At 49.1% G+C, this 27,038-nt stretch overlaps 1 protein-coding gene across 1 annotated transcript in view; it reads right to left on the reverse strand.

Moving 5' to 3' along the window:
- LOC119446627 (protein O-mannosyl-transferase TMTC2-like) overlaps window positions 1-27,038 on the reverse strand; it is a 305,816-nt gene that overhangs the window by 174,581 nt on the left and 104,197 nt on the right. Inside the window, 1 exon segment of the mRNA XM_037711110.2 lies at window positions 6,557-6,826. Coding sequence (XP_037567038.2) covers window positions 6,557-6,798 — 242 coding nt within the window. The 5' untranslated portion in view covers window positions 6,799-6,826.

The following is a 27,038-nucleotide window of genomic DNA, read 5'->3' on the forward strand; positions in this document are numbered from 1 at the left end:
ACCGTGCGCGCGCGCTCGGATACGCGGCGAGGGGTGTGTGCGTGCGTGCAAGACATGGGGCCAGCGGATGAGAAGGCAACAGAAAAGAGAGCAAAGGAGCTCCACCGCGTCTCAGACCGGCTAATTACGGGGTCGCCGCGCGGCGTCAGAATCGAGCCGTGTTTTCACACTGTCCTGCCCCGCGGAAGCGGGGAATGCTATACGAACAGCGTTCGCGAGTATCGCATGCTTGTAGTGTAGAGCCGGCTCGGACAACGCACCGCAAAGGTGTTGCGCGAAGCGTAAGCGACGAAGAGAAAAAAGACGCGACTGAAGCGAGCTAAGGAAGGGTAAAATACACACGCGCGCGCACTCCGGAACGCTCACGGGGTCATTTAGTTTCTCGCTCGGCGAGAGCCCCGGCGAGAACGGTCGCGTACGCCCGACGGCTGCGCAGTTGCGTAGCCGGAGCACAGGCGTTCGCGGACTGTTGTGACAGGCGGAAATCTTGCCAGTGTCAGGATCGTATAGTTACTTTGTTTTGTTTTCTCTTGCTTGCTCGCTCACGGTGATGTTTCACGGGGCATGCCGGGTAAGAGCTACCGGAATGCGAGGTTTGACACGGCGCCGGGCAAAAACACCGCTCAACAATCGCACCTACGGGAACCGGGAGTTTGTTCTGACGAGCCGCTGGCCCCCCCCAAAAAAGCTGGCGTCCCTTTACGCAGCAAGGCTGTATTAGGCTTCCCGCCAAGTCACTTCCACATTCCACAAGTTTGTTATTGCCGAATCTCCGCCCTCGAAGACGTCGTCAAACCTAGTGTCGTTTCGACGAAATGAGTCGAAGTATAGCTCGCTGCAGCTAGCGAAATACATCAACTCGAGACGCCGAAAAGCACGTATATATTTTGGTCTGATTGAATAACGCCGCACTGATCGACAGAGCTTGAACAACGGAAGCCTCAGCCTGTAGGCTCCAGGCTGCATGAAATCTGACTTGTTCGTTCACTTAAATCTCGCTTGGTGTTGCTCACTGAAAGCCTTCATGTTCTTGTGAATCTTTTGTTTGTATAATGCAACATAGCTGCAGGCGAAAACGTGTGGCCACCCACGCAACTACAGTTTTGCATACGCTTCACGCTGGCTTACAACGTGGCCGCAATAGTTAACGCACGCCGACCGTGAACACAAAATATGACCCGCGAACGAAAACTGAGCGGGGGCCACAGGGGGCTTTACAAGACATCCCCTGTAGTAGAGACAAGGCGTCCGTATAAATGACCGAAACGTCTCGGAGGGCGAGAAGGGTGCTGCTCCGGCGAGAGAGGCTCTTAAAAAACAACGCTTCGTACCCAGTGCTGCCGCAGTTACTCCGCAGTGGCCCCTGGCCAAATTGCTCCCGCACACGGCGACTCCGCGGACAAGCGTCCCACGTGAAGCTGCCTGCACCAGGCCGCGGCGTTACACGGCACGTGGACCCAGACGGCCGCCAGGTATAAGCTGCGGCGGACAGGGCCCGGCCAAGAAGAAGAAGAAGCAGGCCACGATGCGAGAGGCCTACTAGCCACGGAACGGGCGTTGGCATGCCATGCTGCCTTGCCGGCTACTATACCGCCGCTCGGCTCGCGCCATGCTTCTCGAAGAACCGCCATGCGCGCGCCGCTTGAGCTGCGCAAGCGACGCGCTCGGCTCTCCGTCATCCTTTTCTTGTTTTCCTTCCACGTGACCCCACCCGACGTCCCCGCGAGAGGAGAAGCTGCATAAGCTCCCGTGTCTCGTCATTCGTCTTCATTCAGCGCTCCTCTGACACCGAGACCCCGCGGCTCTTTTTTTTTTTTTTTTTTTTCCGGACGAGCGCCGATCTTCTATAACTCCCAGCCCGCCTCCCTGAGCCCCCCTTGAGGATTGGATTCCTACGATACATACACCGCAACGGGTAGCGAAGGTTCTCTAACCTCAACGGAATGAACTGCGATACTGCTACGATGGACCGCGAAGATCGCAGCCGCGGGGCGTGCCGACTTCTTTACCTACTTTCTTTTTACTCTCGTTGAGCTTAGCGCCGGTCGTATGACGTGTGTGAGCAAGCTGTCACACGCGAGTACGGCTTGGCGGGGCCCGAGGCAGCCTTTCTTTTTTTCCTCTCCCTTTCTTCCTCCTTATTGAACTTCCGTCGATATTGAGAGATCGATACCTTTTTGATGTGCTCTTAATACTTGCTGACGGTTCTGTGCTGTTATTCATTTTGCCGCGGCTGTAGCAAACGCGAGCGCGTAGTACCGGGCACCTGCAGTTTGCGCTGGATCTTACCGCGTACTGTTATTCTCATATTGTTGATCCCTACATACTCTCCGTTCCGTGCCTACATTTCTTATTTCCTTTCCTTGGCAGCGAATACAGGGAAAGGCGACGCGAACATCAATATTATTGACCGTTCAATTCAGCTCCCGTGAGAGCTTTGCCTCGGCATCAATCCAGAAACATCGCGGTGCCCGCTTGACAAATGGGCTTTGACTGCGTGCTCTAGTCGCCCATTTCCTCCCTCGCTGTACGTATACAATGCTTTATACAACACCACGAAACGACCCGACGCGGAAATGAATGGCTTATCTTTGACAAGCAAGCTTTAAACATTGCTTTTCCTGCTGAGAAATACATGAATATGAGGCGAGTATGTTGTAGGAGCTCGTTCGACTGTCGAGTCATGTCAGTTATTGCATCGCATATAGCTAGAGAGAAATCACAAACGCTGTAGATCTCAATAGATAACACACACCTCCGCCTTGTATGCCTCTCACGGCAAGCCATAGTTCCGGCCGACATCTAAGCACTTCCCTTATATAATAAATATACCTCTCTCTGTCTCGGTACAAACATGCAAAGGAGGTCCGCTGTTCTGACTCCTGCCGAAGTGACGCTAGTAATAACAAGATCACAAATATTCCCAATTCGCAGCAACCGCGATTTCGCTATATCCTAGATCTCACTGGGAATTGTTCCGCATGAAAGCAGGCTCATTCTCGACTTCGTCAAAGTACACCAAACGTAAACAAAATACTGTTTGGCGTCGTAAAGCAAAACACCATTTTTCTCTCTCTCTCTCTCTGCGGCCTACTACCGAGCTACAGCGTCTTAGCGCGGGGCACCACCATCGGTGAGTCCACTTTTCTACACACGCGCGTACACACACACACACACACACACACACACACACACACACACACACACACACACACACACACACACACACACACACACACACACACACACACACACACACACACACACACACACACACACACACACACACACACACACACACACACACACACACACACACACACCACACACACACACACACACACACACACACACACACACACACACACACACACACACACACACACACACACACACACACACACACACACACACACACACACACACACACACACACACACACACACACACACACACACACACACACACACACACACACATTGGGACTCAAAAAAGAAACGAACAAGCAGAAGCACGCAAGCGAGAACGTAGCCGCGCAAGATGTAATGACGGAACGAGAAGTGGGGTGATGGTGTGGCGGAGCGTAGAGGTGGAGATGGGGGGTGGCAGCGGACGTCCCCGCTACCTCGCACCTCGAGGAGACGGTAAACGCTGCCGCGCGGAGGAACATCGCCGTATAGCTGCTGGCGCAATGAGGCGGAGGAGGGGTTGGGTTGTTACCGCATCCCGGGAGCCGAGCCGATTGCCGGCGGCCCGTTCCAAATGAATCGGTTCGACCCCGGCACACCAGAAGAGCGGCAGAGCGCTCGAGCTGTAATCACACACGACAGTCGGCCTCGAGAGAGATCGCAGCGCGCAGGGGCACCTACCTATCCATAGTTGCTGCGTGCGCCCAGAAGGGGGGGCCCCTAGAAGGGGAGGGTACCACTGTACTATGAGGTGAACGCTGCGAAGATTCCAGGAGTGTGTGTGCGCAGAAACATCGGCGGTGGTATAGTAGCCGCAGCTGGAGCGCGATCGTCTTGCTCTACTACGGTCGCATCATTTATATGCATTAAGAATACAAACCATTAGGAAAAGGAACGAACTTCGAGAGTGGGAATGGGTGAGAGAACTGAGGGAGAGAGTGGAGAGCTACGCACGTACAGACACGAGCACCTGAAAAAACATCGGCCGTGTTTGTGTGTGTGCGCGCTCGCCTCGCTAGCGTGGAATCGATATCCGGGCCAACCATACAGGGCATTCAATTAGACCTGTGCCCGAGCACAAAATAAGCCTCGCGCCTCGGATGTGATACCGGCAGCGCCGCGGAAAAACGGCGCGGACTCTCTTCTACCGCGAGTGCGCCGAAGCAGCCAACCGAAGGGACAATTTGTCTCTGCCAGCCTGAGACGGGCTCTTCTTGGCAAAGCACTTTCCGGGCGTTTTTCTATGCTTTCTCTCATTCTCGTATCTGTCTGCTGCTTTCTTCTGTCGTTTCTGACTGTATAACCTACCATCAGAAGTCTCACACTGTGGTCATATCGAAGAGGTTTACAGTAAACATGGTCTTCTAAAAAGTTCTGCAATGTATACGAAGTTACTTTTTTTTTTTTTCGACATGTGGCTTCCGATATGAAGAGTTTCAGCGTATACGATGACAGGGCAGTACACAAACACGTGTTCTCTGGATGTCGTGCCCCAATGGATGTTGTCCTCGATGGATAGCATGCCCCGAGAGAATAAATTTGAAAGTGCTCTTTCATTGTAGCCTTTAGAACTGCCCCTCGAAACGAATCACTGGAAAGCGGCAGAAGAGAGAGAGGTAACATTGCACGCATGTACTGTAAGTACGCGCGAACGAGAGGCAGGTAAATAGGGAGGCTAACCAGGTGAACAAGTAATCTACACGGAGACAACGTGGATTAAAAGATAGGCGGTATGAAACAACAGATTGGATCCACGAGAACGGCAGTAATCTCGCTCCCTTGGCTTTATTTAATTTTATAATAAACAGCCTATTACTATACTACTACGGCAGAACACAGGGCGTGTCCATCCAAACCGATATGCTGCCTCTAGAAACGCAAGCAACGCTCGTGCGACTTTGATCACCGTAAGGCCATGCTCCTCATACCTCTTGTCTCGGAAGATACACAGTGTATAGGCTGTTGCAATAAAACACTTTCGGAGGCGCCTCCTTGTGTAGATAGTTCTATACCAGCCATATTAGGTGTTAAATATTTGTACTGAGTTGTAGTGCCGTCGGATGTGAGGATACAAATATCGAGCACAGTCATCGCACGACAGAAAACAGTAAGTAGCTTGCTATCGACGACTATAGGCTGACGCTGTCATCACGTATCGATCCTCGGTTTACGTTAGCATTGCAATACGTGCGTGAACATATGGTTGCCCCGAAGAGTTTAGGGCATTCCACTGACTTTCACAAGAGTTGTAAGTACTAAGCTAGATGGTCGAATTTCTTTGCCAATCATCATCTAAGAAAAGCCCGACAGACATGTGCCTAACTTGCATCCTACAGAAGCGGCCTACAGCGTATACGTTGTAAACGGGCAACGCTTATACAAAACGACCGTGACGGCCAGGTGATAAACATAAGTTGGATAAGGGAGGGCAAAATATAGGAGGGCAGCAACTGTGAGAAAAGTTTCCAAACATGAACTGCAAGCAACTGCTAAAAGACGAGCAGGGAGGTCAAAATTTGGTTGAGGAGAAGGATTCGTAGGTCAATGTAACATGTGCACAAAGGTATGCAGCTAATCGAGTGATAGTTTGGACAGAGTGGGCTTGGACAACTAATACACGGAACAAAAGCTCTAGAATCTACAGGCAAAGCGCAGGTCGATGTACTTCACCGAACCAATAACACGCGCGCAAATATGTCGACTGCCGCAGGAACACGCATGCGCAGATGACTGTGAAGGTAAGCGAAACTAGCAGCCGATCCGACGCAAGGGAGTGTTGTTCACTGCTACGAAGATGAAATTGAAGAAGAGCTCATTGAGGAAGAGAAAACAATTGCCGTGACGGCAAAAAGTTAAACCAATATTGAGGAAATCCCAATGTCGTGACCAACTCTCCGGCGCTCGCTCCTCAAGTATCCATCCTCCGGAGAAGAGCTTGAACTTCATTCGCAGCCTTTTTGCGTGACGCTCTTCGAACACTGTATTTCACTTTCGCTGCAAAATTCTCGCTGCTGGAAAGTACAAATTTTCTACTGGAACGCTAGTTGGAACCGTTTATGTTCACATAGTCCTGGCTCGCCGGAACTATTAAGAAGCTAACTGCACGCGAGTTCGATCGAGAAAATAATTAATGGCGTTTATTCTGTGCCCCGCACACACAGTTACGACAAGAAAGGAAGAACAGACTCCACGTCCTTCGTCCAGCAATATCTTGTGCATGGAGCACCTTCGAATACGGTAGCTTGTCACAAGTTTTAGTCGTCCACAAGAGTCTTCAGAAGCGGCGTACTGCCGAAAAAGTGCGTCCAAATTCAGCATTTAAGAAACGAGAGGAAAGCGAGACGTGTACGCCTTTCCACACAACTCACCTGTCATCGTATGCGAAGTCCGCGTCCAGCGTGTTCCAGTAAAGGAGACAGGCCCATCCGGAGACGAGCGCCACGGCGCCGTAGTAGTCCATGTTGCTCAGTTTGCGACCGTGCCGCGACTGCTGCTCACGAGCCTGGTGCGCCGCTGCCGCCGCCGCCGGCTGGTGCTGGTGCCCTCCGCCAGGTGGCGCCGCCTCCCTCCGCGCATGCGCACGGAGCACGCCACCGCTGCGGCCCGTCATGGATCGGCCAATGGGCGCCCCCCTCGGGCTGCGTACGAAAGACGAAAGAAGACGCCGGGCATGAGTGCGTGCGCACTTTCTTGCGTTATTTTCGCGCGTTTTGTTTGTTTCTCTTTATTTTTTTACCGCTTACAGCCGCCAAAAAGGAGCTTGCACGAGCGCGCGCCAAGCACAAACCGCCGCCGCCGTCGTGGTGGTGTGGTGGCGGCGGCGGCGGGGAAGTCGAAAATTGGCGCCCAAAGTAGGGCCTGTCCTTTCCGGAGCAGCCTCGGCAGGCGCCGAAGAAGCGACGGTCCCCCCTTCGGCTTCGGCCCACTACTGGACGCCGAGCGCCACTCCGAGGAAAGACCGCGCGCGCACGGAAGGCCCTTTCGAGGAAAGGAGCGTTTTGTAGGCACCGCCGGAAGGGGCCAACAGGGGCGGCGGCGGGAGAATAGAATGCACGGGTGAAGGAACGGCAAGGAGATTGTCGGCGACTTTCGACGCGCCGTTGCAACTCGAGAGAGAAACGTTGTTCTAGCGGCGAGAGCGGTGTTTGTGTTTGCCTCGGAAGTGACGGTGGGTACGCGGTTTCTTTAACGGAACGTGCAACCGACCCCCGGGGGTCCGCGATGGTTGCAGTTCAGAAACGTCGTAAGCGTGAAGAAAATAAACGGAAGTAGGCTGGTCTTGAACTTTCGACAGGTTCTTATAACTGGACAGGGTGTGGTTGTACTACGAATTGTGTTTGTACGGTGTTAACCTTAAAAAGTGCGTGCGTCGTGGGAAGGGGGTTGGTGTAGGTTTTAATGAAATCGCTGCGTAAGGGCATTATATATTCGTGCGGCTAAAGCGTGCAAAATGTATTGCGGCGAATTCGAACATGTGTACATCGGGGTAAACGGGGAGATTGTACAGATGTGACTGCGATATTGTAACTGGGTTTAGTTACTCGGAAGAGCAAAGAAAAACTCCTGAGAAGCGTCGATTTGACGTCAGCTGATAGGAAATCACTTTCAGTTCTCTTATGTCTATGACATCTGTCTATTAATGTTACGGATAAACGCATTTGCTGTTTGTTATATCCTCGGTTTAGGCTTCCAAACACACGGGTAGATAAGGCGTTCACCGGCTTAGTTAACATACGTGGCTAATCACGAACTTCGAACAAGGATGTTTAAACACTGTTGCATCACATTTCATGGCGTGGGACGTGCTACGGTGTCTCGCGGATTTGGACCTCCACAGAGATGATTTCCTCTCGAATCTGAGCTGATAGGCAGTGAGCATTCAAGATATGTGAAAACAAAGACCTATAGAAGTGTCTGAGCTATCGCATTCCGCACTTAAAGAAATGCTTGTATCTAGAATTAGATTACCCCACGCGGTATTAGTTTGCAAACAAAGCTTAGCAGACCTACACCGCTGACTACACGCAGTTTTGAGAGCTGGCAAGCAGGCATTCCATGCATAGTGGCTAGAGAGCGGAAACTCAAAAGACAAGAGAGGTGTAACCAGAACAGCCCGCAAAAACAAGACAGGGACGAGCGCTTGTCCCTGTCTGTCCTGGCTCATCTTGCAATGCCAGAGGACCGGAAAACATTCGATGTGGCTAAGAAGAAAGCTAAAACGGCGAATGGCTTCGCCGACGAAGGTTTCAACATACGCCGAAAAAAAAAAAAATCATGAGAGGGGATAAACACCACAGGCGTTCGAAGAGGACTGACGTTCAGGGATAGACGCGGGGCGAACTAAAACAGAGGTTGTTGGCGCGGCCGTTGTTGCCCACAGGAAGCGAGAAAGCCTGGCATTTGTTCGGTCGGCCCCGGCTTCCCGACGCGTTTCCCCCGCCGAGAGGAAACCGCAGACGGTCGCAGTGGCGCCGGTGGCCCATTAGCCGAGCACGCTGTTGCCGGACCGGCGTGCGTGGTCGCTGCCGCCACTGCCGCTGGAGGCGAAAAAAAAAAAAAAAAAAAAAGAAAGAAACACGTGTCAGCTCAGCGACGAGAGGCGTGTACCTGCCTGCGGGCCCGTGGTGGGGCCTCGCGACAAGTGTCCACGCTCTCTCCCATTGGTCCCAGCGCCATCTTGCGATGCGTTATACGCGCCTGGCGATGCCGGTTTTCCCGAAGCACGCGGTCTTCTGTACACGCTACAGAAAACATTACGTGAGGCCTGCGGTTGAAAGGATGTTCCACATTTGTTGGAAGGATGTTCCACTTCCGCCTCTCGCGGATGTGGCAACATCCGTGAGTGGCGCTGGCTAACACTCGCAAGGCTAGTTAGATCGCATACAAATTAGTAAGTACAGCACACATACACGAATTCCCGGCTGCGCTCGGTCAAATCAGGGGGCAGCCGTTCTGTCAAGCTACTCAGCATATACGGTAGCGTTTATGTGGCTGCTCCTTTCTAGAAAGGGAACATAACTGATTCATTCATTGACAAAAAATACCTTTACGGGAGGACGGCCGCCGTGGGGCAGTTCATTGGTAGAGCATATCGCACGCATAATGCGAATGATATCGGTTATACTCCAAGCTGCAGGAAATCCTCTTTTCGTCCACTTTCATTCCCATTTTCCTCATTATTTCTGCATTTTAATCAAAGAGAACAGTTAATTTCTCTTATGCGTTCCCTGACCTCATTGTCTGTTGGCTTCGTGTGGTTGTAACTAAATAAAGTTCAGCAGACCCAACGGACATCTTGGAATCTTATATATATATATATATATATATATATATATATATATATATATTCTGCTGTTATCAAAAAATTAGAACAACCGCTGCATTAGGAGTTACCAACCTTATTCTGCCTGCATGCACAGGTGAGGCAGCACCACAAGACATGAATGAACAAGAGGGGAAAGAGAACCTTTAGGCTGCAGTTTGAGAAATATTTGCCACTCCGGCGGGCCTTAGCGCGAGCCTGATAGGCGCATGCAACACCTTTATCAGGTGGCTGAGAGGAGGCATTATCCATATACCTGTTAACCATCCAGAATCTTTCGTAAGATTAACGAATTTGAGCTTCTGTTACGATTTTACGAATGTTCCCATCAAGTTTTACGAAATATAAATTCTGGTCAAGAAAACATTTCACTCATAGGTCTTCGAAGTTCCCATTGGAAGCCTTCTGTTGGTGAAAAGAGGCTAGGATGTACTTGCTTCAAGCAAGTTTATACAGAGAAGTTCCTAAAGCATCCAGAATCAGCAACAGCAGATTCACCGAAAAACTGACCGTGTTCTAACACATTATTTTCCCTGTAAGTCTCTGGTGTTGCGAGTTTGCTGCTGCCGTTTCGTGTATCCTGATTCGGGTGTGCGTTTAAGAACTGTAGTTTGCCAAAGTTGTTCCGCAGAACCTCCTGTGGAGGGTCCTTAATCCCACATTGTGGCTTTGAAACGTAAAATCTCATCATTTCATTCGCTCAACAGTGGACGAACAAACAAATTCTCAGCTTTGCGTCAACGTTCTTATAGGGGGGACTTGTCTTAGCCAGGGACGAACAGGTTTAAAATCTCCTTGGTCAGGGTGATCACGTCTCCTTGTCGAAACGTTGTGGACTGCGGCTTCTGTTGATCGGCAACTACTTGATGGCTTCAAGATGTGACCACCATGTCTCGTCAAAATTTAACTTTTGTTTTGTATTTCCGCAACTCGCCAAAGAAAAAGGATATCACAACTTTGAGACACCCTCCTGACCTCCGATCCCGTTTTCACCTCTACATAACTTCCTCCATTCCAAACAAAAAATCATTTATGTAGCAAAGAAAAGAAAGTGCAAGTTTGTACAGCTATGACGGAAGATTCACGTTATCAACTCGGCGCACGCGCAGTGGCGAGACTGCCCCAGAAGCGTACACACAAGAAGCGACAAAAAAAGCTGCTTCTCCTCTCGCGCGCGCAAAGCGCGATAACGTTGAACCCTGCAGGAGCGCAAGCGGGACAAAGACACCGCGCAGATCGGACTAACGAAAAAGAGGCGAAACAGCGCCGTATGCAGAACTGAGCGAGGTCCCGAAATAAACAGCGCACGCACACAGGCGCGCAAGCTCTCGAGACACGAACGGCGAAGAAGCGCGGGCAAAGCAAGGCGAGCGAACGAGAAACAACGGCGACGTCAAACAAATACAAAACCGGCGCACACAGGCAGCGGCGCCCAAGAAGAGTCAAGCGCGCACTGCGCCTGCGAGAAATAGTAGCGCCGCCTGAGGAGACAGAGCAGCAAGAGCGCGGTTGTTAGGAAGCCAGCACGACCCTCACCCACTTCATCCCCATCCTTAGCTTGCCGCCCTCTTAACAACAATTGAAGAGCAACGGCGGCGAACGGGCCAACTCATGCACGCATTCTTTCCGCGGGAGTCGTAATTTTAGGAGCGCCGGCCGACGACGACGCAAGCTGGCGTGCCTCCCCCCCCCCCCCCCCTTTTACCCTTCATTTTCCCTCTCCTCTCTCAACCTCTACTCCTTTTATCTCTGCTTATTCTTCTTCCTCTCTTCCCGCTTTAGCCAAGTAGACTCTCTCAAGAGTCCGTGCTTTGTTGCCGCTCCGCCTGCCTCGCGCTCAACCTCTCGCATCTCGCGCACTCCCGAACCCGGCTCTTCCTAAATACCGCTGCGCTGGAAAATAAAACGAACGGTGTTCGCGACTAACGAAGAAAAAGCTTGCTGGCGCTGCAGCCTTAAAACAGCTCGATGAGCACGCACTTCCACCAAGCGGTGTACACGCCCGCGTCCGCGAGTCGCCGTGGATAGAAGTAGCAGAAAGCATTCATTTGTGGCGATGCTTCGTCTGCATCGCCAGTGGATTACAGAGGGTGGTGGTAGTCGCGGTACATGCATACGAGTTCCGGCCGTTCCGTCCGCCAGCGCGGGTTTGTTTATCGACCCACCCACCATTGGCTGTTCTTCATTTGACGTGCCAATATACGCAAGCAACATCATCCACCGGAGGAAGAACTGCCGCTTGTTCCCCTGCGCTGTTTTCAACTCGTTATCTCTCTCTCCTGCAGCACCCGTCATATCTTTCTGCTCAGCTTGTCCTGTCGTTCCAAAGCGGGTGATTTATTCGCGCGCAATTAGTGAAACGTCAAAACAAACAAACGAGCACCTATATACTCCGCGTCTCAACAACTCCGAACGGTGCAGTGAAGGCTAGGGATCATGCAAGCCAATCATAAACGAGTGCCGGCTGCATTTTTCATAGAAACGAGGAGGACTCGTCCATTTCGCGCTGATCATTTTGAAGCTTTCAAGAATTTTTTTTTAATCTGCTGTTACAGATAACACAAGTCTAGTTGTTGAGCTCGATTATTCAGAGATGCCGACATTACATCCCGATAAATCGAAACACATATTCAATGATTTTCAAGCATTCTCTAGTCAAATTCTTGCAAGTTTGCTAAGGCGTATCGACTTGGAATGCATTTCCAGAACCGCACTAGTTTGGAGCTATGCGCCATCAAACTCGCCGTAAAAATGTACTGTTGTTCCACTTACATTTTTAACAAAACGCTCTTCCATGTCTTGAAGCACACAAGTAACTGGAACGCCCATGTATTTCGTCCCACACTTTGGGAAATAATATCGCGAAACTGGTGTCATCCTGGATGTTCATTTCAAGTGGGTAGCATCTTGCAAGCTCACCGGCATCAATCCGTGAATTGGAATATGGCCCGTAAAGTAATTAATTAAGAAGGTAATTAGTGATCTTTCGTTAATTTCAAGTGTGTTTCGATTTCTAGTGCTCATAATGTTCGCCCTCTCGAATAATCCAGCTCAGGGACAAGAATTATGCCATTCGGCACAGACGATGCTTAAAAATACCGGAAAACTTAAAAATTATCCCCCCATAGTATATTCCTCCCGTCAAGCTTCCATATTTTAGCGTCCCGCTGAGGACGATCAGAGGTGGACATTGAGAAAAGCTCCTTGTTCTGGTTCTCTCCTCCGGTCGGCTGATGTGAACTATAGATTTCGACGCACTGTACGGATCCGGTGAAACAGAGCACACTGTATATATGGGCAAATAAACTTATATTCGCTTAACCTGGACGCATTTCGTGTGAACCAGTCCCCGATAAAGGAAGGGCGCATGTGAACGAATGGTGTGCGAGCGACTGCATACATCTGACCCCCGCATGAATCGAACACACTGCAGCGTACAGCTATAGTCGAGCTTTTTCCCGCGGATTCTCAAATTCAGTCTCGTCTTGCGTTTTCCTTGCCTCCATGGTCTCACGCAACACCTCTCTCTCTCTCTGTCTCAAGCTTTCTCGTGCACTCTACTTTCCGCACGCGCGGCTATCAATTGAGCAGGCACGTTTGTTCCGAGGACGGGGTTCGCGGGGAGCAAAGGTTCTTTCGCTTCTCTCCTGCGTCCCCCTCCTCCACTCCTATTCATTTGCTTCGCTTCTTCTCACTCCAACGCCGTCGTCTTCCGCAGAAACTATTGCACATAAATAAGGCGAGCGGCGGCGGCGGTGGTGGCGCCTGAGCAGCGAAGCAAAGTGCAGAGAAAGAAGGCTAACACTAATAAAAGGAGATGCAAGACAGGAACAGAGCGCGCACAGACGCGGAAAGAAAGCGACGAGAGGATTCGTGCTCGCGCGCGAGTGCACCTTCGGGTCCGCGGAAGAACCTCGGCGAAGGAAGAAAGAAAAGATGCGCGGCGCGCGGGGAAACGAAAAACCCGTAAATTAGGGGAGATCCGAGCGTAAGGTATACAATTACGCGCGCGCCAAACAATGACTTAGGGGCCTCCTCTATACTTCATTGCCTCCGCGTCGTCTTCGTCGGCGAACGCCTCTGTTTGGGTCCCATACACTGCTTGGTTTCCTCCGCTTCTTCTTCATCTTCGCTCTCACACGCAAAGGCTGTGGTGCACTCAACATTCCCCTCCCTTCAGCAGCACTGCAGACACTTTGGTTGTTGCCTCCCCCCCCCCCCCCCCCCTCCACTTCTTCTCCCCCTCAACCTTGCCAGTGTGCCGCGCCCGGGGCTTTTCGCCGTCGGCACTGCTATAGACGCGCTATTATTTTTGGCGGCGGCGGCGGTGGTGCTTGAGATTACCGGCTACCGTACACGAAACCCGCGCGGCTGATGCTGCATGACTATCGGTTCCGGAGGGCTCCCGAGGTAACTACACGGTTCCTGTTAAAAGAGAGCGCTGGCCGAGGGAATAAACAAGAGCCTGCGAATTTCTCTCCCTTTTTTTTTTCCTAATTTATGTTTTCTACTTCTCGAGGAACGCCGAAACAGCGGTTATCTCAAGGACGAAGCTCGCTTTCGTCTTTTCTCTCTCTCTCTCACACAAACACATTCTGACTTTTCGTTCCTTTTTCTTCTAATATATACATCTTTTTCATAAATAGTACCTTGCTGGAGTATTTTATATTTCATTACATCATGTTTTCGTGGGATACTGCGAATAGGTCCAGGAGTGGAGACGTGGGAACCTCTGAGTTGTCATCGCGTGGAAGTTGCGAAACACTGTCGTGCCGGCCGGTCCAAGTCGGCGAGCCTGACGGGAACGACAGGCGACGGAAATTACGAAGGCGTCGTGAAACTGATCAGTTTAGAGAGGCTAAACTGAGAAAGTTGCTCGTATGCGAGCAACTTTCTAAGTTCTTTTCTGAGTTCTTTCTGAGTTCTTTTCTGAAAAACTGGCGCTAGCTAATGGTCCGCGCCTCACTATACATGTATATAGCTAAATGTCCGCCTATAATAACAGGAAATTTTTATGAACTAAAAAGGCAAGCGAATCCTCATAATACTTTCAGACATAAAGCGTGAAAGGACGACGGTACAGAGACACTACCGACACACACCACACAGATCGCTCACGTGTGTCATGGCGCTATGTGTCGTGTGTCACGAAGCTTTGTGCGTGTTATTCCATATCCATGTCGTCAACACATTTTCGCCTTATGCCTGGAGACGCTAAAATATAGCTGAAAGAAGCTCCCGTTTTTTAACATCTGTTTGTCTGAGTGCGGTCGTCGGCTCGACCAATCGCGGCAGCTAGTGAGAGGGCTGTAACTGTTTCCAAACATAATCAGGAGTAACTCTCATACAACATGTAAGAACTCACGAAGCTATTCGAATGTAAGAGCATACGCTTCTTTCTTGCTGGCCGCATTCTGTAGTACTAATATGCTCGCCATTATGACTCTCAAACTTACCCTTTCTTATACGAACGGCTCGTGAATACCAACTGCTTTGTAGACAAAGGACTCTGAGTTAGGCGAATTTGTCTGCAGCTCAAAAAGAAGGCTGCCCTCGCTATTTTTGGTCGCACGATGGAGCGCAAACTGGCTTGTCGTCCCGAGACCCCGCGAAACGAGCGGCGCGCGAGGCTAGATCAGTCACCGTTCACACGTCGCTTGCAGACGATCTTCCCACACCTGTATACGCATCAGGCAGCCGCGGGTCGTTCAAAGTGAAAATTGCTAGAGCCGTTGCGGCGCTGAACGAGGCATTGGATCACAATTAGACCGCGTTTTACGGCTCCGGGAGGGGACATGGAGCCGCCTCCGCTGCGCAGTCGTTTAATGCTCGCTTCTGCCTGCGCAAAAGGGAGCGGAACGGAGAGAGGGAGAGCGAGTAAATGTATTGGCGGCCGCGGGGGTGGCGGGACAAGATAGTGGGCAGGAAATGGGCTTCAAGCGGGCCCCGCGTAAAAGACGCGAGTGCCAAAGAAACCGACGTTCAGGGCTCGAGAATAAAGAAAGCGAACTGTCGCGGTCCTCGCTCGGGGCTCCACGGCAGAGGCCTCTCCGTCGTTCTTTTATGGGGGTCTCGGGGACAACCACAATTTGCGGGACTCTCCGGAGAGAGAGAGAGAGAATGCGGAATATTTAAGGGAAGCTTCGTAGGGCTCGGACGACGTCGTAAACGGAACGCCACCGTGCGGAGAAACAAACACGCGCGAGCGGACCAGAAAAAGGGGGGTGGAGGGCTTGGGGATCCCCCTCCCCCCTCCCTTCCCTCCTCTTCGCGAATGAGAAGAAAACTCGGTCAAACGACGTCGTAAAAACAGACCGCCTGACTGTTAAGAGTCTGCCGTATGTGTAGAGGCCCCTTCGTATACTATACATACGGCTCTCGTTTATATGCTATATATGCTGGCTTCTGTTGTTTGTTCATTTTGGTTTGGTATTTATTGCTCGCGTACTGAACGCGAGTTTCGAGCGAGTTTTAACTGCGGTGCGAGGCTGTAGTGCAGCTTGCACGAACGCGAAGGATGACCAGGAGTTATAGGTCAAGCAAACTCGAGACAGTGGCTTGTTTGTTGACCGGCGTGGCAGTGAGGCCGAAGCTGCTGGCCCAATGCCAATCAATGATGTCTGCAGTATACACAGCGTCCTCACCGGCTAAATTTGGCGGCATTACCACGCACCGTCTCGATGGAACGAAAACAGAACGGAAGGGAAACGGAAGCATGTTTTATGCATGTCCGTGACGACAGCGTCGGTGCATAATCACATATGTGCAATGTGTGCTATGGCCAGCATATAACTTCTCAGGACGATCGAAACGATAGACGCTTTTAGCTCAGAGTTGCTTGCCATACGCACCGTTCTGATTCTGCGCACTCGGACACTGCAGGGGATTGCATTTAGCGCGAATTTTCGATAAAAGCGTTGAAAAGGCAAGAGCGGAGTGTAGTGAACTTGGCTCCAGATATTACAAAAGGAGACATGTGGACAATCCGTCAAGTTTCGCTTAGTGTCAACCATCAACGCGCTACGACTGCTTACTATCCCAACAGCATTCTTATAGGTCATAGAGCTCCTGTGTGGCCAATAAATATATTAAAAAAAAGCAAGTCGCAACATGGCACGCCGGGAAACGTCTCCACAGCAAAGACTGAAATGAAGGAAGAAAATTAATGCAGCACTGAATGCTTTATCTGCATATAATTAACAGTCTCGAAATTTCGTTTAATCTTTCATGTTTCTCGCCGTTGTTAGCTTCGTAACAAAGGTTTTTAATGCATATGATATGCTATAATACACCGAGAACCTGTCAAAAGGGCTCTCCAGGAAGAAAGTTCATTCTCTCTGAAGCAGCACGCTTCTCTAGTTTAGAATTTTGCATATACATAAGCACTCAAAGAGAGAGGGAGAGAGATAAAGTATGAGTACAATGAGACTTAATTCCAAGGACGCCGAGCAAGCGAGACAAATCCCTGGCCGCCCTACATCGGCTGACGCTGCATACATTAGGCATTGCAGGAAATCGGAGAAAATGAAAGCACCGCGAATAGGAGCAAGATAAGAGCTTCTATAAAATATATTTTTTGTTACTTCATTGCCATTCTATCTCGTTATACTTGCCACAATTCCTGTCTCGCTCCGTTTACTTGCTTTTTTTCTTTCCTCCGAACATCATCGTGAAAGCACGTGGAAAAAAAAAAAAAAAAAAAAAAAAAAACGCGAGACACGAGGGGGGGGGGGGGGGGGGGTCAGAATGAAAGCTGTTTCTGTTGCTTCGCATTGAAGACGGCCAATGTCGGGCAAAAAGCTGGTGCGCTGTTGCTGCCAGGAACCATGCAAGGAAAAGAACCTCGGTAGCAATGGCAGCTTGAATGAACCCAGGGACAGTGGAACATAAAAGGAGGCAGAAATACAAAAAATAAACGCAATTGGATTCGTAACTACGAAGCAACAAAAAACAGAGCCACGGGCTCCTGAATAAAACTGCGGAATGAAGGCCTGAGCGGAAAACAAAAACAAAAAGACCGTCGCGACCTTTGGGAATGTTTCCGAATTAAAAGGACGATTCGGGAGCTTTCTTGGGACTAAGTTTTATATCCTAGGTTTTTTTTTTTTTTTTGCATTCCGGCTCTTTCTCTTCTTTTTATATTTCTCAATCAGTACAGATTCTCTCGCTGAAGAAACTTCAATGGCCTTGAATAGACGACGCTTTGTAGGAAAAAAAAATAAGGCAAATGCGAGCAATTCTCCAGTTCAAACGGGCACGACCCCCACGCACACACCAATCCCTATATCGCTGCTTCCCAATCCTCCTCATCGGCCTCCCTATTTTAGAAGCTGGCTCTCCCTGCGTCTATACGGCAGGCTGCAATGTACGATGGGGCAAACAACTTCACTAGATGCGCGGAACGGCGACCGATTTGGAATCGGAAATTTCGCAAGGGCGTTGTACGGGAAAGCGGCCAGCTTTCAATTCGTTAGTCCACCTTTGTTCTCTAAGTTTTCCCAGTAGTGGGCGCGCGCGGTCTTCGGCAAACGTGCCCGAGGCAAAGGATCTGCTGGATAGAAAAGCCACTCCATGATCAAAGAGATAGATAGATAGATAGATAGATAGATAGATAGATAGATAGATAGATAGATAGATAGATAGATAGATAGAGAGGGAGGGAGGGAGGGGTTCAAGAAATGAACGGTGTATTAAGAAACATGGATGAGTGCAGAAACGCAGCGGATAAAACTAAATCGAGGCCTTATATGCATTCATTTTCTATGCAACTAAACTCTAGTTTAAGCGGAAAAAAATAACTTTTAAAACGCTTCGTCAGACGTTACGAGTGGCTTCTGAAGAAAATTGGTTGTCCTCGGTCTTCTTTTGGGAATGAGCAAAAGAAACAGATGCATACCAGTGAACTGCTATATGCCCATTACTGTATACGTATACGAAGACTTACAACTGTTTGAGGTGGTGTCGTCAGAAGAACAGATGAAAAAAAAAACAAAAAAACACTTGAATTCAGTGGCCAAGCGTACAATACAGATAAGTGTGATCTCAGTTCATCTTAGATCAATGTGTTCTTAAGCATTCCGCAATCTACGAAAGGAACATATACGTGATAGCTAGAAGGAGTCAAAATTTTGTGATTTGAAGCAAGCTCTGGAACATGAACTCTTGTTATAAAGAAAATTAACGGTAACAGAAACAAACATTGCCGAATGGGCCGGGGTTAATTGACGACTTTTGGTCTGTTCGGTCTGCTTTTAAAATATTTTTGTACTGTGATGAATGAATGAATGAATGAATGAATGAATGAATGAATGAATGAATGAATGAATGAATGAATTACTAATCTAGTTTTTATCTTGCTTAGTTGCACACTGAGCCGTTAAGAAGCAGTGTTGCAATTCGAGCTCGCGTGCTCCGTATAGAAAAAATCGATTCCGAGGACGCCAGCGGCAGGTGCTATTTCTGACGAACACAACGCTGCGTTATGAAGGAAATTTGGGCGTCTTGGCTCTGAGTACATGTTGGTTTCGCATGTCGCCATAGTTGTTCATCGATCCTTCTGCCTGAACCTGATAAAACAGCGCACCTTTCTGTGGCAGTTTATAACGTTCACATATGCTCGTAAGTTATAACGCCTTTTAACAAAGTGATTGTCTCGTAAAACACCCCCATTTCTTTCTTCTTTCGCTTCAAGAAACCGCGTAATATTTCGCCGTGACGTATGCTATGACCATTCGGTCGCCGCCACTATACTATATCATCCTCTTCTTTTTTTCTTTTCTTTTCTTTTTTTACCTGTTCCAAGTTACGCGTATAACACGACGGCAGATTCCGAAAAAAGATAGAGCCGCTCGCGGTGACCGCCTCATCAACTCCTTATTCTCTCTCTCGTTCCACCACATGACGCCTCGTTGAATAAAACAGAAGAAAGAAGACCGTTTATTCCAAGCAAAATAACGATGGCACGAGGCAGATAAGGTGAGAAGCGTCCACAGATGTGTATATAAGGTATGCTGAAAAAAAAAAAAAAAATAGGAGGCAGCGGATGTGTAAGGGGAGGAGGTATATACGAAGAGGGGGGTGCGTCATGTCGAGAGATTAGGCCAAGATTAACGACGTGGCGTATCCCTAATCCGCGGCCGGGGCGACCTGACCGCGCCGAAAAGCGGCGCGGGGCAGCAGGGGTTGTGTATACTATAGGTACAAGGGGGCGGCGATCACGGTAGCAGCCGGCGCGCGCGGCAGCGGGCCGGCAACTTCGCCACGCTCGCGCGACGCGCCGACGCTTCACTTTCTCGCACCTTTCTTTTTTCCTTCTACTCTCTCTATTCTTTGTCGTTGTTTCTTTCGGTGAGGAAGGTAGGTGGCGATGTTGCGTTGAGAGACAGAAAGTGAGAAGGCTGTGCTGGAGAACTATGTTTGCTTGCGCTATGCACACGCGTAGAGATGGGCCGGAGCTGGCGAAAGATGAAGCGGAGGGAGGGGGGGGGGGGGGGCAAGTGCTTCATCAGCGAGGGCGCGTGCGTCTGCTCGCGTGGATGAAGAGAGAGAGCGCGTAAAAGCGTGAAAGAAGCCGGCCGCCACCGCCTGCAGCGGCGGTTAATTGCCGAGCGCTATTAATTAGAGCCGGCCACCCAACCCCCTCCCCTCCCCTCCTGCACCCGGGTACCCGGCGTATACTCCCGGAAACGAGTGATATACGAAGCGCAGGAAAAAGGAAGAGGAGGAGGGGAGAGTCACGAGTTGGTCACGTGACGACCACGAGCCAATGGATTTTTTTTTTTTTTCACGCGTGTACGAGCTAATTTCGCTTCTTTTCTGGGATGACGTCGTCGTCTTCGTCGGTTCTTTTCTGTAAAGACCGGGGTGAGACTGAATGGAGAGAAAATGAAAAATGGACCAATATGAGAGCCACGCCGTTAAGTAGAGAGATAAAGAAGAAAAAAAAATTAATTCAAAGCGGGAAGGCTCTATATCGCATCCGCAAGAGCGTTAGCAATATCGGGTTGCGGGGAGCGCACGGAAATGTTGTGATTAGTGACGACGCGACTGTAGAGTGGTGTGGAAAGAGGGTTGGGGGGTGTACTCGAATGCGCGTGTCGCGGAAAGCAAACGTGGCGATATAAACGGATCGCAATTCATTTAGACGCTGCATCATCGAGTGGGCGGGCCTGAAAATTGTCTCGCGAGATGAGAGAGCGGCGCGCGGCCGGATCGTATGACGAGATGAACGAGAGCCCGCGCTGGTCGGAGCGATAAAAAGACACGACAGAAGGCAGGCGTTTCTCGATTAACGATATTATACCCGCGCAATAAAAGGAAAGAAAAGGACGAAATGCTGATAGAAGCAGGAAACGTGGAATTCAGCGATATTGAAAATGACGCATAGCGGCAGGTCCTTTTGGGATATTCGGGTGGCTGCTTTATACGCAGACTGAACTAAATTTTCGCGTTGATATATAGTTTGCCCTGTCAACGCCATCCGAAACGCTCCTCTCTGAGAACAAAAGAAAAAAAAAGATGTGTGTTTTAGTGCACAGCAGGCAAAATATAAACGCGTTCAAAACAATAAGCAATTCCGAACGTTAATTGTCAAGGGCCTCGGACGAATGACTGGCATTGCTTCCGCTGCTTTGCGAAATGCTGTTGCCGTAGCATGCGAGTCACAGGTCACGTATGACTAGTCCGGGATGTTTCTACGAATTGCAGTTCATTTAAAAGTTAATTTGCAATTCCATAAATCTACATTTGGCTGACTGTGCAGCAAACAACGAGCACATTTTCTTGTACTGAACTGCACCAAACCACTATATGAGCGACACTCAACATTTCTCAAATTTAGACGCTAATCACGTGAAATTGAAAGGCAAACTCAGCGAATGTATAGAATCGGGAATAAAGACGTTGCGTTCGGACGCAATTCAAGATCCGTCGCTTACACTAAAGCATTTGCCGTGCGCACGTCAGCGGAGTGAGCAAAACGGTCACTCATCGAGAAAACAGCTTGTCATTGTGGCCTCCAGTCATTAAGTTTCCTACGGGGAGATTTGTGGCACCGATATCATTCAGCCACCAATAAAATGATCGAAAATGGTCGGTAGTGTATGCCCAATCATCGTTCTTACGGTTTCAGACACCGTTCTATAGCGTTATTTACTACGCCTTTATATTTCTAAATTTCCAATCTGTGCTCCTTTATTTCTCTATCTCTACTTTCCTGTCACTTTACCTCCCCTCTCTCCGCAGCGTAGGGTAGCAAACCGGATCTTCCCATCTGGTTAACCTCCCTGCCTTTCCCCTTTCTTCGTCTCTCTCTCTTCCAATAACTAACTTTTCTTTTTCTAAACGCGCGAAGGCAACACGTTTCTTAACACGTGCGTAATTATCGCGAATTGCTGCGTTTACAACGCAATAGTTCGCTCAATATGATCAATTCACCATGTCACAAAGCCGCTTGAAGCGAGAAGGACGCAGTTTAGGCATATCCATCTATTATACCCCCCATCCCTATGCTGGCTTAACCGCCATGGTTCTATACATACAACCGCCATACACTATAGCGCGAGAGTTCTTCCTATAGTGTGGCCATTTATTATGCACTTTTTCCTTGTCTGTATATGTATTATCGTCATCATATGGTGTGCCCTTCTTCATCGCCTGCGTGGACGCATCATGAGAATGGACTGTGCTTGGGGCCCTTCACCATGTCTCGCGGGCTCAATAAAAGGTCGGCCTTAACTGTTACGTCACGAATGGTTGGAGGTGCCTCTCGGTCACCCATCTTCTGCCCATTCGGCCTAACCCCACGGATCTTCGTTCATGGGGTTATGGGGTTATAACAGCACTGGATCTGCACCCGCTGTCCTCTGGCATGTCGCAGGAGGAGCACACCAGCACGTTTACGTCTATCGACAATCTTTTAGGAAACTCTATGGAGCAACGTACCCTACCGGTGTGCCAGCGACACCGAATACGCGATGGACGGACGCGCCTGGCACCACTGGAGTGCAGCAAGAGCCTTTCTAACGTTCAAGTCGACGATCCTCGCGAGGGGCACCGTCAGCCAAAATACGAGCGCAAAACCAAGCATCTGCAAGGAGGTGGAATGTTGTAAAAGGGTAGTCACGAAAGACTTAACAAACAAACACGACCGGGGCTATAGGCGGCGGCAGCGGCTCTAAAATAAACGAACGTGGGGGAAAACAAGCCGTAAAAAGAAGGAATCACCCGAGAGCTGCTTCTTAGCTTTTTTTTTTTTTTTTTTTTTGTCGCACTCTTTTTGTGCTCTAAATATTTGCCTGCTGCATCATGTTGGATGCTTATAAGTACGTGCTTATTTCGCTCCTCGCAGATTTTACAGCCCAAAGTCTTCTTCTTTCTTTTTTAATTGGTCTCTCACTTCTCGCACTGTAACACTTTACTTGTTTATGGGCTCGGCGTGCTACTATAGTGCCAGCCGACCCGTGACTGCGCCCCGTGCTTGTGCCATTCGGTAGGGTATTCATGTGCCACTCCCTCCTCTCACTCTTACCATACGGGTACGTTGTTTCACTAATTCCGCGCAGCATGGCAGAAGCTGGCGCTGGCTTGAGGTGGTATAATAGGACGCTTACAGAAATGTATGTCGATAGTCTACAGATTTTATGTGCACTTTGCGTCTTTCTAAAGACTTGCACTTTTATAAAAAAAAGAAACAGTGACAATGTCTATAGACAGATGACTTTTATAAACCAACTTCATCTATGCCTACTTGTGGTTCATAGGCCTTAGAACGGGTTATTTATTCAACAGAGAAGAAAGGAAAGGCAGGGATGTTAACTTTACTTTGACCGGTTGGCTACCCTGCACGTGGGAAGGGAGGTGGGGTAGTGAAAGAGAGCGAGAGACAGAACATAAGAATTCAAGTTCAGATTTTACACATGCACTGGAAGAGACTGTTTGCTCGAGAGTCCCCGTCTACATATTTCATGTACATTGCTTTGGCTCCTTTTAAATATTTGTTCTTTTTGATATGTAGGTTCTACAGACTGCGCGCACATGAAAAAGCATTATATGTCTGTCTACTTGCGGTCTACACAGAACAGACCGCTTTCTCGGACAGTATGCAGAATGCCTGCAGACTTCATATAGACTTATCTGCCTCATTTCAAAGGGTTATACTTTTGGCACTGTAAAGTCTACAGAGTGTGCAGATAAACGTCGTTTACAGCTCTATTTCCGTTCGCCGCTTAACAGTCCATAAACTTCAGAACTGTATGATTGTAGGAAGCACGTAAACATTATAGTCTAGAAAAAGCGTAACGCAAAAGGCGCACGGGCTCTCAACTGATATACCTGTACAAAAATTATTGTTACTGTCTTAAATAATTAGCGCCTAATTTCTATAGCGTTCAATTAATTTTTTTTTAGAAAAGCTTCTGAATGCCAATTCAAGCGTCTGTAGCGGAGATCAAGATCACCACGCTTCACCCATGAAAAGAAACATATAGACGTTCTCTAGACCATCCAAATATAGTTTTTTTTGTAAGGGAAGGAACAACACACAGAGCTGTTCAAGTACTAGAACTGCCCATGAATTGTGGTTTTTAAAAACTTATCAAGTGATGGAGGCACTAGAGAATTGGCAAGCGGTGGGCCACCTTTTCTATTATTATAAATGATGAACACTCGCAAAGATCAAAAAGAAACATTTCCGGAAGAAAGGAAAACAAACGGAAAGGAGATAAATGTTCACACAACTTCATAAACGAGCGCGTCTCAAGTTCATAAATATTTCAGAGAAAGTAAGCCAGCAGCCATATAGTCTGAAATCTGCTTAAAAGCTCGTTTTATAGCTGAGAACACGTACCATCAGACGAAGAACAATAAAAAAAATTGTAATTGTTGTCTCACGTTTCTTTTTTCAACTTCACAGTTGTTTTTACACTCCTATAGAAGTCGAAAGAAGGTCTAATAATAATAATAAATGAAGTGAATGAAATAAAGTCACCAGAAGGGGCCCGATCACGTACAATCTCTCGGTAGCTGCGTACACAAGCACACTGGACAAATACTGTACACAAATGCATGCGATACATATAAAAAACTGAATACTAAAGTGACTCCACGACTACTGGGATGTCACTGGTTACTGAACCTAGACTACCACGACAGCCCTGCTTACGAGCAGGCCAATCGAAATTGTTTCTTATTATCGAAGGACCTCGCGAATTCGGCCCCTGATTGGTTCACGCTATAGCTTCAGCTTTCAAAGCACTGTGTAGTATTCGTGTGGACCGAGCACATCCATCAGGGGCTCTTCGGTATCCGGTGCCCACCAGTATCTACACCCTTTCCTGTCCTCTCCCTCCTATCTTGTCTTCTCGCAGCATCGCGGTCAGTCGTTAGAGGGAGCCCCATCGCGAGGCCATCGCGAAGGTAAACATGAGCGCGATCGAGGCCTCGAGCTATTGGTTTTTAATGCCGCAGAACTCCGGGAACGCCGGATGCCGGAACGCCTACGTTCGACGGGAACATATCTTTTTTTTTCTTTCTTTCTTTTCCCTTTTCTTTTTTATATTCGTTTCTTGCCTCACGTCTCGTCGTATTACCTTCACTCTTCACTCAACCACGCTCACTGCCATCGGTGAACCATGTTTCTCAGTCTTTTGTTTTCTTATAGTATAGTGACATTTCTCGGAGATGTTTGCGTTTTACGGGTGCGAGGCGATAAGGTCGCGCACATCTCAGACCCAGAAACACGCGCACCAAGGCGACTAGCGGAGAAAGCGGTTCACTTTGGCATTGATGAGAATACAGTGGGGGGGAGGTCTATACAGCAGTAGAGAGAGCTAGGAAGCAAGACCATAGTTGATTTATTAAGCTGGTCATTGAGCGAAGCCAACCAAATTGGAGCTCATGTCATGGCAAAAGATTGATTGACTGATTGATTAATTACGTTTCACGTTCAAAGCTACGCTTGGACAATGAGAGACACGTCGCAATAGACGCAATAACGGTCGTGTTTACGGCGTTTTGGGTGCACGTTAAAGCAACCCCCCCCCCCACTAGGTGGTCAGATTAACCAAACAGAAACTGAAAGACTCTTGTACATATGACATGCGACGGGATGACCGACCGACTCTAGCCTATCTCAACCCATATTGCATAAGTCTGGTCATTCACTGGCTTTTTAGCACTTTCTGGCCGTTCCTATACCTTGTATCGTCGCTTTTCCTTATCTCTTGCAGCTCGCCGCGAGCACCATACTGGCATCGAAGAAAATTTCAGTGGTGAAATGCGCTGCTGACATCGGACTAACTGAACTCGCCGTTTCAATGGAGGTAACGCATGCATCGAAAGAGTTCCTTTAGCCTCCGTCAATACCTAAATGAAATCAATCCCAACACTCACAAAGTGCCCTTTACAACGTCCTGTATTCGGATAACACGCAAGTAGAAAGCGACAGCACCAGTCTAGCCACAGAAGGGAAAGGCGAACCAAATAAAGAAGCGGGCACGCAAAAGATGACAACTAGTTGTTCGCGGTTACACAACAGTTACGCATACGTGTATACCTGGAAACCCCGGTTACACCCACCTCCTGATCCGCTTTCAGGGCCTGTGTGTACGGGAACTTTCGATAATACCCATATAAGCACACACACACACAAAAAAAAAAAGAATAAAAGTGAACCAAAATCAAAATAAAGCAAAACGGGGGGAAAAAATGGCAATCGCCCTCGCGTAAAAAAAGGAGACAACCACGTAAAAAGAAGAGTGCATACAAGTAAAATGCGAGAAAGACACACAGATAGTGAAGGCTGCATGAGGCCCTCTATAGTAGCGTGCCGAGGGACCCGGCGACTGTACGCCTCGGCGCGTGTGGCCACAGCTGCTTAGGAGAACCGTGGGTGTGGGTGCGACGCACGAGTGGGCAACGATGCCGCGTTTTCCCAGAATCGCCGGGGCACTGCGGACGGGAGGTGTGCGTGTGTGCTCCCGAACGTCCTCGAAAACCGCTCGCTGGGCCGCTTCGACCCGTACGTATATAGTAGGACAAAAACTTTAATGGACGCTGCCGCACCTGATGGAAGAAACCACGCTTGCTCTGCTCTCTCTCTCTCTCTACATCGCGGCAGCCGCTAAATGAGCGGGGGAGGAGAAATTCGTTGGAACTTCGCACGGGAGCGGTTAAGGGAGAAGCCACGTTATGCTGCCAAGGCTGCGTTCCCGTATACTTAACCTGCACTCGAAAAAGTCAAGTGCAGGAAAATTCACCCGCCACGCAGGGACTCGGTGGCTGGCATTCTATACTGTTGAGCAAGACCGAGGTTTATGGGTTCGATTCCCGCCCCCGCGACGGCCGCATTCCGAGTTGGAAGCGGAATGAAAATGAAAGGAAAAATAAAGAAACCTGCGTACTTTTATTTAAGCGCACTTTAAAGACGAAGTCGGCCTCGTCTTCGTCGTCAGCCCACCTTTCTTCGCCATAAAGCTGAAGAAAAGCAAGCGTTTGTTCGACACCATCGCCCCTGGAATTCAAGCTAATTC

Source organism: Dermacentor silvarum, chromosome 3, assembly GCF_013339745.2.
Source record: "Dermacentor silvarum isolate Dsil-2018 chromosome 3, BIME_Dsil_1.4, whole genome shotgun sequence".
NCBI classification, from domain to species: domain Eukaryota; kingdom Metazoa; phylum Arthropoda; class Arachnida; order Ixodida; family Ixodidae; genus Dermacentor; species Dermacentor silvarum.